We start from the raw sequence: 11,145 nt of genomic DNA on the forward strand, positions 1-11,145 counted from the left end.
CAAGCCACTGTTTTCTGTTGTCGCCTGTCAAATGGGAGTGTTCACCATTCCTCTCACAAATTGTCCAAAAGGTCAGATGCAGCATGGATATGCAATGTGCTTTGCACACCAGAAGGTGAGGACACCGGTCGGTGTCGTGCGTGTTCTCATGAGTCCGCGTCCCCCGAAACAAGCCCAGCTGGCGGCACCAGCAGCACCTGAGCTTCTAAATGCGTCCCCTCCAAGCGCCCTGTGCACCCTAGCTCAGAGCCCTTCACCCCCACCTCGGCCCCCAGCACCGTCCACACGGCTGCTCAGCCCCACACATCCCAGAGCCCTATGCTTGCTCGTCCCTCTGCCCCAAATGTTTTCTCCCCAAGTCCCTCCCAAAATTTGTCCTTCGGGCAGGAACAAGGTTCAGTTCCTCTCTGGATGGCCAAGATCCAACACGGGTGGCCCCAGCAGGGACCAGCAGCAGCCTCCTGAGAGGAGTGTGTTAACCCATACGTGTGTGCGGGATTGTCCTCACCCCCACATGCCCACCCTAGCCCCACAAGGGCACAGGCTCTCCCTCGCCTGGCCGCTCGCTTTGGGGCCCATGACAGCATCTCAGCCTTGGTGAGGGGAGGCCGGTAGCTGTTGAGGGCGGGCCCGCCGGGGCGGGGACCTCTCTCCCTTGGGTTCTGACTGTGGCCTCTCTGCTTGTGTTTTGCAGGTCCTCCAGTAAGTGCCCTGGATTATGCTCTCTGCTCCTGAAAGATAAGACATTTTGTTCTCTCTCTGTGGCACTTCCTTGAAAATAATACTTAGTTAGAGAGGTGTGTCCTAAAAAAAAAAAATCAGTCCAGATAGGGGTCGTATCTTTTTAAATTTGTAGATGCACGCAAGCGCAGAACTCAGCAGGCTCCACTTGCCCCTGTGACCACTTGCCTTCCAAGAGAGCGGGCAGCAGCCTGACTGCCCCTCACCCAGGCCCTGGCTCCAGGGAGCACAGAAGGCGAGCGCCACACCCACATTTCTAACTGCCCTGCAGCAGTCGGTCTGTTTCTATGGTTTTTGTCTCACGTGCTTTGGCACAAAAAGCTCTGGAGTCCAGCAGTTACGCCAGGAATGAGTTGGGCTTCGTAACTAGATTCCGGGCTCCGTTTCTCTCTGCCAAAATGCATTTGGCTCCCCGGGTTGGGCAGTGGGCCAGAAGGGCACTGGGTTTGAGAAAGGTGTAGGGGAAGCACTGGTGGCTGAGGCAGCATTGAACATCGGGGATCATCCACCCAGAAACCCCGTTCTTCTTCAAGAAACGCAACAGGTCTATGAGCCATGGCGCCTGGGTTTCCGAGCCCAACCAATCCTGGCGACTCCGTTCAAGAAGCACACTGAGAGCCTGCCCGAGTCAAAATGCACCTTCCGAAGGAATTCCTTTCGGATGACTGTTTTATTTTCTACTTCCACTTACCATGATTCATTTCCTGGTCGGCACCCTTCGGAATCCGGGCCTCTCGGCGCTAGCAGCGCCCCGCGGAGCCCGAGAGCCAGCCAGCAGAGTGTGTAGGTTGATGGCCACAGGCAGTGTCCCACAGTGGAGTCATTCCTGGCATCACAGGGAAGGTAGCCGGAGTGCATAATGCAGAGGGCTGTGGAGCTGGGGGTTGTGAGCGTGCGGTTGAACTATTAAGTGCACAAAACAAAATGCAGATCCTGAGGCTGCAACCTGAGCTGGATGCCAGCCTGTGAGACGCGGCCAGGCAAGCTGTGCTCCGAGCATGCGGACAGAGCATCCGGAGCAGTGAATGCCTCCCCTGCCATAGCTCGGGCTTCGAACCTGCCTTCCTCAGTTCCCCCGTCCAGTGGCGGCCGGCAGGAAGCCCTCATCTGCTCTCTAGGCCTCTCGGCAGTTTAGGGGCATTTTCCTTGGTGGCTGTGACAGCGCCCTTGGGAGCCCCGTGAGCCCCTGTGGCCCTCACCATGTGTGTGCCAGCTGCCCTGGGAGGACTCTAGTGGATGTGTGCCCTGGTGGCCCCTGCAGCCTGGCCCAGTGCAGCAGGAAACGGGGTGCTGCATCCCCTAGACTTGTCAGAGCCTTGAGTCTCCCCAAAGGCATCAGTTACCCACCAGCAGCCTCTGCTGCAAACCCATAGAACATCGGGGGGAGCGGTGTGGGGCCCGATTGAGTGCTAAGTGCTGCCATATGGTTTTCTGCCGAAAGTCTGATTATTAATGACGTATTAATTACCACAGGGGCAATCAGGACGAGATGGCTACCCGGTAATTTGCCATTTATTTTTTGCTCTCTTTGCCCTTTTCTCTCAAGCCAGTATTCTTCCTCCGAGCCTTTATTTAACTGTCTGCACTCCTCTCTCTCTGCTCCTCAGGGACTGGTCTTTCTTGGAGGGATTAGCATTGATCTGCGGGGCTGGCCTGGTGGGGAGCCTGCAGCTCCAGCTGCCCTGCAGGAAGGCAAAGCGCTTTGAGAAGTCACCCTGCTGTCCTGAGCCCCCCCAGCCCTGCTCTTCCTGCGTCTGTCTCCCCTCGCAGGGCCCAGCCCTGGGCTATGGAACACCCTCTTCCCAGAACTCCCATCCCGCCCACCCTGTCCGTCACCCCTAGGGGGCGGGAGACCTTGGTTCCAGTTTGGCCTTTGTGATGACATCACTTGCCAGGTCTTTTACAATTAAACCTAAAACGTAGCTTATATTGGAATCAACGTCCCAGCCCAGGCCGGGTGCGGGCCACGTAAGAAGCAGGTGGAAAGGCAGCTGCCGGGGCTGAGTCCTGCATAGAAGTCCAGACGCATCGCACAGGGGCGAGCCTGTGGAAGATCAGTGTGGCAGGACCATCGTGTGGGGCAGTGGTCGGCAAACTGCGGCTCGGCAACCGCATGTGGCTCACAAGCCGCAGTTTGCCGAACACAGGTGTGGGGGAATGTGTTTGTCCTGGGCCTCAGGCCAGGGAGGGAAACGTGGACTGATTCAGAGGCCTCTTTAACGGCCAGATCTGTCCAGACGCTGGTGATGGAGGCGAGGTGGGGGTCCCAGGCCGGGGGTCCCAGGCTGGCAGGAGCGCCTTCCCAAGAGGCTGTGGAGGGCAGTCAACCCCAGGCATCAGGGAAACTAGGCTCGGATTCCAATGCTGGGCTTCCCAGCTGGGTGACCTGGGGGAAGGCGCTCACCTGTCTGAGCTTCAGTTTCCTGCTCTGTGCAGTGGGGTGGTGCAGGCCTCCCTCACAGCATTGGAGTTGGGAGTAAATGAGACTGAGGAGGCGACAGTGATACAAAAGGCATCACAAGCCAGACCCCGTGGGACTCAGTGGAGCCTTTGGGATATTGCTCTCCTGTTCAGAGTGGCCCACACTGGGCTCAGAGTAGCATTTGGGGTCAGCTCCCCCAGCGGCAGCAGCCTGGTCCCCGTGAAGTACCAGCCAGGTAGCACCTGGGGTCCGGGCCCCCCGCCTCCCCGCAGTCCTCCCGGACTAGGGAGGCGTGAGGGTCCTACATGGCAGCTAGAGCCTCCGAACCATGGGCTTTTGCTGGAATATTTCAGCCTCAGGTCGTGGGACTCCGATCCAGCAGCTCAGGACTGAAAGCTTTCTGCCAGAACCCTCCAGCCCCGCCCTCCAGGCGACCTCGCACCCTTACACTCCAGCTGACTCCTGACTGTAGATGCCTGTGACCAAAGGGCTGAGAGTTAAAAATAATAACTAATAACCATAATAAGGGCTGAGGGTGGTGGCTGGAGGCTGGTGAGGGGTTCTTCCCTCGGTACCCATTGTCTTCTCCTCTGAGTACATGGTGACCCAGGACCCCCCCTCCCTGGCATCAGAGAGGACGTTGGCTGATGAGGGGCAGGCTCTGTGGGCCACAGGCAGGAGTCCGGGTGTGGAGGGAGGCAGCCGGGGGTTGAATCCAGGGATTGACCCACTTGACTGCCCTGAGTCTCCATTTCCTTCCCTGTGACAAGGGGAGCTGGGGTTCAGGGGAACGGAGGTCACTCCTGGAGCACCCAGACATTGCTGGTCACAGCCGACGGTCGCCAGGTCATGGGGTGGCACAGGACTGCGGGGAATCTCGCCTGAGGGGGGTTAGTGTGTGAGATGCCTGGTGCCCAGCCTGGGCCAGAGACGGGGCTCTGAATGTGGGCGTCAGGAGGCCGGGGGCGGACGTGCATGCCGTGGGACCTTCTGGTGTGAACTTAGCAGCTTTCTGGGAAGGAGGCAGGTGAGGGCACTGTTGCTGGCAGCTCTGGTCAGTGCCTGTGGCCCCGCCAGCTCTTCGCCACCAGGAAGCCAGTGTCACACCCCCAGGGCTGGGTCACCCCTTTTCCTGAGGTTGCCCAGCCCCAGTTTGCAGGCCCATCACTGTTTCCTCACCAATCTGGGCCTTTTCCCTGGCAGGGCTGGCCCTGCTCACCGCTGGGCCTGGGCGTTTGTGCCTCCAGCCCAGGAGCCAGCCTGTGCCCCCAGCTGCATGCTGCCAAGCACCCTCCGTGCAGCCCTGCACTGAGGGCCACAGGGTGGGGGCAACACCCCTCCTGGCTGCCCCGCAGCAGGGAAAGGGGGCCCATGTGGACAGGAGGGTAGGAGGCTCTCGGGGCTCATGCTTGGAGCTGAAATCTACTCTTGGCCACTGAAGGGCCTGGCTCGCAGCCTGGGGTCTGTTTACAGGCCTCTGCATGTGGTCATCCCAGAGGCTGGGCCTGTTCCCCGGTGCGAGGGGCCGGAGCCGCCTCAGAGGCACCTCGTGTGCTGAGTGTCACAGGGCTCCCCGACGGTCAGACCCCAGTCGGGTCCTGGCTGAGCTGTGCACACTCGCCTGGCTGCTCGGCCTCTCGGAACAGGGGAAGATCACACCCACAGAGCTGGAGGGTGGAGGAAAGACGAGCTTGGGAAATCATTGTGACCCACCAGCAAACATTGGCCGTGTTTGGAGAAGATAACAGCTTTGAGGCCCTGCAGTTGCAAAGTGAACTTCAAACCAGCCTCAGGGAGGGCTTTTTATTTTTTTTGTAGTTTGTGCCTAAAACAAATCAGGTCCTCCGGGGGAAGTAAGAGCAAGAAAGGAGTCCAGGAGGGCCATGGTGGGGACTGCCGGCTGGGTTTCTGGATTAATCCAGGCTGGCCCCTCCCCTGAGCAAGACCAGCGGAAACCAGGTCCATATGTGGGCCTGATAGTGGGGGGGGCGGGGGAGGTGGACATCGGAGCCACCCACGTCTGTGGGGTGGGGTGCAGACTAACACGGGCTGGGGTTCCATGTCCACAGGCATCTTGCACAGAGCTGGCTCGTCCTTCCTGCCACCGGGGTTCATTAATGGCTCTCTGCCGATGACAATAGAAGCGTGTTTATTATAAAAACTTACCAAAATAGAGAAAAGCACAGAAAAGGAAAAGGCAGTCATCCGTGACCCTACCACCCACAGACAAGTCCTGTCAATATTTTGGCGTTTGTTCTTCCAGCATTTTTTATGCACAAGTTTGTGTCTATATTTCTTAGTCTAAAACTGTGATTACCAGGGACATGTTTTTTGTAGCTGATATTTTTCACTTAATGTATCATGAGATTTTTCCACATCATTAAGAATTCTTATAGGATGTAATAGTTACATAGTATTTTATCATATATAATTTACTTAACCAGGTTCCAAGTTATAGTATTAATAGTGACAATTTTTCACCCTGCAGTCAACATCCTGGGAATAAATCTAGACTTACTTCCATGATTATGTCCTTAGGATAAATGTCTAGAAGTTGAATTGCCGGACCAAAGGGTTTGCACATGTTTCAGGCTTTTGATGTGTATTGCCAAATTGCCCTCCAGGAGGCTGCACTAATTTACATTCCCACCAACAGCGTCTGAACGCTACATGTTTCCCCAAACCCTGGCCAACTGTGGGTAGTATCATACTTTTCAAATCGATGCCAATGTGATAAGTTAAGAAATAGATGTGTGTATGTATGTATCTTGTTTTAATTTAGGGTGTGTTTTCATTAGAAGTATAGTTTTAGAGATTAAACTGGTTTTGAAGGCTTCTGTAATTCTGACTGTGGTAGGGATTGGAATTGCAGGCACAGCATTTAAAGAGGAAATCTGCAGGTTTAAGAGCTTTCAAATCCCAATAGGTCCAGGGACTGCAGACAATGGAATTGGCAGCACAGGAATTGAGCTCAGAACATAGTGAGTCCAAGATGGGACCGGCAGAGGAGCACTGAGCACCGCATTCTTGCATTTTGGAGCAGTAATCAGCACTTACATTGATAACGTGATTTAGCCATCTCATGACTAGGAGGCTTGGCTCCATTCAACAAACCTGTAAGGTATGCCATGCCCTGTGCATTGCAGCCCACAAAGATGAATCAGACCCAGTCGCAGTCCTTGGGGAGCCATGGCGGGGGCAGGGGTGTAACGCAGCCAGTTTGCCATGGGACAGAGAGGGAGGTGTCACTGTGAATTTTCTGGAGGTTTCTTATCACAATCCCCATTTTTGTCTCCAAACTCTGGCTTATGCACAAGATTAGAAAACTTGTCTCTCATGCAGGACTCCATCTTGCCTATCCCTTGACTTTTGTCCAGGAAACATTAGAACTCACATCATCTCCTATTTACAAAGCAAAAGCCTCACTTTTCCTCCTCTTTGGCATTTGACCTTTCTAGCTCTTAACATTGAACTTTAGTGGTTTTCTGGTTTATTTTACATCTTCAGAATGCAATTTAAACATTTCCTGGAAAAAAAATGTGTATTTGGTAACATTTTCCAGGGTTTAAGATTTCTCTTCATTTGGACAGATGAGGAAGGTGTTAGGCTGTGAGGCAGAGGTGCATGGGCATCGTGGAACTCGGCGCATGCCAGCAGGGCTGTGGCCCTGGGGTGGGGAGTGGGTGTGCCATCTCATCCACCAGGGACTGTGCAGGTGCTTTTCTGGGTTTTTGGGCCAGCACCAAGCAAGAGAGACAAGGCCTCTCCCTGCAGTGGGGAGGAGAGAAGCAACAAACAGGTAAACAAATAAACCAGAGAGATAGCTCAAACAATAGCACGCGCCAGAAAGAGAATAAAGCAGGGAGGTGATGCGAGTGCTGGCTGCGTGGATGAGTCGGTTTAAGTTGGAAATGGACCGAATAACCAGAAGGTTCTTGGGGAAGATGGCATGTGAGCTGAGACTCAAATGATGTAAAAAGATGCAGTGATCTTGAGGGGAAAAGAGCTCCTGGCAGAGGAAAGTGCACAAGTAATGAGCTGGGAACAAGCTTCATGTGTCCAGCGAGGCCAGTGTGGCTGGAGTGAGCAGGCACGTGATGGGAAGATGCTAGAAGGAAAAGCCAGGGAGGTTTCCAGGGCTCCACCAAGTGGAATCTTGAGGCCACAGTGAGAGGTGGGAGGCCAGAAAACCCCAACACTGTATTTATAGAAACCACTCGTCCCCAGAGACGTACATGGAGCCAAGGGCTCAGAGTCTCCCTCCAGAGGAACCGGAAGAAAGGACTGTCCCCTCCCATCCCCCAAAGCCCTTCCATCACGCCAGGAAGCAAGTGCACCTACTGAGTACTTGCTGTGTGCACGCTCTCACGTGCTCTCCCCCGGGGAGGCTGCTGGTGTCGGCCCTACCTGACAGACAAGGAAGCTGAGCTCAGGGGCTGTCAGGGCTTGGCTGAGACACAAGCCCACTGGCATGAGAAAGCCCCGTTAACACCCCGGCTGCCGTTTCTCCTCCATCACAGGAACTGCCACCAGTAAGCAGGTCTAGAATGAATGTTCCATCTCTCCTCCTCACCTTTTTCTTACCTGGCCCTGGAGCTCTCTCCCCGTGCACTGCTGTCCAACTCATTATGAAGTTGTTAAGACCCTTTCTTGCTCTCCAAAAACACACACACAGAAAAAAAAACAAGTCTAACTTAAGAAAGAATCCATTTCTCCATTCCACCTTCTCTGCTGTCCCTCACTCATACACCTGTGTCATAGTCACTACTAGAAGTTAGGAAGAAAAATATCCCCCTCATGATGAAATGTTAGGTCCTGTCCTATCAAGGAGCAGCTGAGCAGAGCCAAACAGGGGACCACAGTTGTGATGGAGGTCCCACCCCTGCCCTTAGGTAGTCACTTAGCCTTTCTGGGCTTCTGTGTCCACCTTTGCAAAGTGTGAGGCTTGGCCTGGATGAAAACATTAGGAATCAGATCTATACAGCACTTCAGTTTCAAAGCACATCCCATCCCTGAGAATTATGACTTGTACCCATATCGCGGATTGAAAAACTGAGGCTTATAGTAGCCATGCCACTTTTCCAGATCTCACAGTGGCAAATATGTGGGCCTGGCTTCCTCCTGCAGACCCCTATGGCCCAGATGGTGGTCTGTCCTCCTACCACCTGCCTGGAAGGTGGGGGGGAGAAGCTGCGGAGGGTGAGCGAGGCATCTGGGAACTGAGGGCAGCAGCAGCAGCAGCACAGGTCTCCTGTCTCTTAGCTGCCCCATATGTGACACTTGAGAGGACACTGGGAAGCACACATCATTTCTGCAAGTGCTCGTAGGTCCCCACTGATTTGGGCTCTGAACTATTTGAGTAAGTGGCTGTCTGGGCCCGGCCACCTCGATTGGGATTCTGACCACAGATGAAAGCCTGTCACTGACCCATCCCACCCACCGTCCCCCAGTGGGGAGGGCTGTAGTGCACGTAGACAGGGCTGCTGCCCACGGAGGAAGAAGCGCTAACTCTGCCTGGGACAGGGGAGGCCTCACAGAAGAAGGGCCTTGAGGGATGAGTAGGAGTTTGGCAGGAGGACAACATGGAAAGGCATTTCATGTAGAAAGGGGTCCAGGGAGGAGGCGGTTGCAATCATTGGCGGCTGAAGCCTGCATTAAGGTGAGGGACCAGAACCAGCACTCCTCACGCCCGGCAGCACCAGCCGCCCGCCCGGCACAGCGCCCAGGACCCATCTGGCTAACTGCGCAGGAGTCGTGGGGAGGGGGAGCTGCACAGTGTCTTCGGAGCAGTCATGGGCGCCCCGACAGCCTGGGCCCTGGGACGGCAGAAGCTCCAAGCTGAAATGTGACCCGTGCGGCAGGGCCTCAACCTGGGACCAATTTCGAAATGAATGACTCAGTTTGACTGTTTGGAATTAATCAAGTGAACAAAGAAGGACCACAGAGCAGCACACATTCAAATTTCTTGCACTCTCGTGGTTTCAAAAACAGCTTTGATTGTAAAAATGTAATGAGTTAAATGATTCCCTGGGACATCCCAGATTCATCTGTTTTTAGGGTCTGACATCCTACATCTCATTTGACTCTGACCCCTGCAGCGCTGCTCCCCAGCTCTCCGGATCCCGGTGGAGCGGAGCGGGAACAGGATGAAAGCAGATTTCCCGAAGCGAAAGCCCCAGATTGGAGCCAGGGAGACAGCCAGGTCCTTGGGAAAGGGCCACGCCGCCGGCCTTTCCTCCCAGGTGTTCATTCACTCGGACCTCTTGCCTGGAGCCCATGCTGTGTCCCCAGCGTCCCCTTGAGTGTGGGGCAGCTGAGAGACAGGGGGCCTGTGCTGCGGCTGCGGCTGCCCTCAGTTCCCGGATGCCGGGCTCACCCCCTGCAGCTTCTCCCTCTGCCCCCAGCCCGTTTCAGCCTCCGCGGTGCCTGCTCCCAAGTCCAGCTCTAGGAGAGCACGTCCAGGCCTTCTGGGTGTGCCTGTGACGACCTCTTTGCAGAATGGGACCCTCCAGACTGGTTGTGGGCTGACCTCTTCCCGCTGCCCCAGGCAACATAGCGCAACCCCACTATTGCATGAAGAGGGTGCCCACAGACCCGCACTGGTCACTGCGGCAAAGGCAGGGATTCCGGATGATAGACTCGCGAGAAAGCAGGTGTTTTGGCATGAAGCTGGCCTACCCAGCTTCTCCTGAAACCAGGGGCTGGACCCTGCCCTGTCCATGCGGTGGAGAGAGCTGGGCTTTGGGGCTCTGTAGACTGTGTGACCGCAGGCACGCCCCTAACTCTCTTCAGCAGCTGGAAGCGCAGCGCTGTGCACACAGGCTGGGTTCTGTGACAGTTCCTGCCGCTTTGATGATCGCTGACCCCAGCAGGGGGCGCCCTGGAGGCGGAAGGAGTCCCTCTCTAGCCAGTGTCCCCAGTGCCCAGCGTCCGGGCTACACTCCCAGGCCCAGGGCTGAACGCAGCACCCAGAGCAGCTTCCCCGGGGTCAAGAGCGCCCTCTGGTGCTCCCCGCTGGCCCTGGAGCCGGTGGGAAACCACGTTGGTTCATAGAGGCGTCCGCCTGAGCGTTCATTCAACAAATACCTGTTGTTTTCTCACTACATATGAGGGACTTTGTTTGGTATTTGAGATACAATCTCGAGAACTATGTCTAGGGGCCCTCCCCCCGTGGAGGCTGTGGTTGGGTTGGAGAGAGAATCGGAATTCATGGGAAGTGCCACCTCCCTGTGCACGGTGGTCAAGGCCAGGAAGGTACTGGTTGCTGCGAACTATAACTACTATAGAGGGCCCAGCCTACTGGGCTCAGGGGGCCGAAGGGAGGGACGAGCCAAGGTCAGAAGCTGGGTAGGTGCTGACAAGTGGGGAGCTGGGGGGGGGGCGGGGGCGGGCAGAGAGAGAGGGCACCCCCAAGACAGGCCAGGCTGGCGAGGGAGCAGAAGTGAGGGTGGAGGCAACAGGCGGTAGCCCTGGGAGCCCAGCCGCATGGAGCCAGGTGACTGCCTTCCCAGGGGCCACACGGTGGAGGGAATTCGAAGTGACCCCCAGCCTGGGAAACGCAGACATAAACAGAAACTGGCTTACTAGAAGTCCCTGGAGGTGTGCAAGTCAGGGCTGCACACCCACCTATCGGGAAGGTGTGTCATCTCCCAAGAAGCGGGGAGTTGTTCCACTAACGGGGCCTCCCTTCCTGGGGCCGCTCAGACCCACACGCAGTGGGACGGGATGGCACAGCCCAGCGTGGGGGGCCTGGGGAGGACACTCATAGGCACCCCTCGGAGCCAGGCCAGTGGTGGCACTGGAGCCTCAGGCACAGGCACTGTGGGCGGGGAGGTGGCGAGAAGACAGCAGTGGGTCTGTAACTGAGAAGCTGTGCTGTGGGGTGAGGGGGGTGAGGAAGGCTTCTCAGAGGTGGCATGTGAGTCTCCAAGGAGACGTGGGGCGGGGGGGCAGAGCTCTGCCCAAGGGCGGTGGGGAGGGTG

At 56.1% G+C, this 11,145-nt stretch overlaps 1 protein-coding gene across 1 annotated transcript in view; it reads left to right on the forward strand.

Annotated features, from left to right (window-relative positions):
* COL23A1 (collagen type XXIII alpha 1) overlaps window positions 1–11,145 on the forward strand; it is a 267,772-nt gene that overhangs the window by 226,453 nt on the left and 30,174 nt on the right. Inside the window, exon 6 of the mRNA XM_015563362.1 lies at window positions 2,215–2,241. Within this exon, the coding sequence (XP_015418848.1) occupies window positions 2,215–2,241 (27 nt within the window). The remainder of the gene's footprint in view (window positions 1–2,214; window positions 2,242–11,145) is intronic.

The sequence above is a fragment of the Myotis davidii genome, unplaced genomic scaffold (assembly GCF_000327345.1).
Source record: "Myotis davidii unplaced genomic scaffold, ASM32734v1 scaffold438, whole genome shotgun sequence".
Taxonomy (NCBI): domain Eukaryota; kingdom Metazoa; phylum Chordata; class Mammalia; order Chiroptera; family Vespertilionidae; genus Myotis; species Myotis davidii.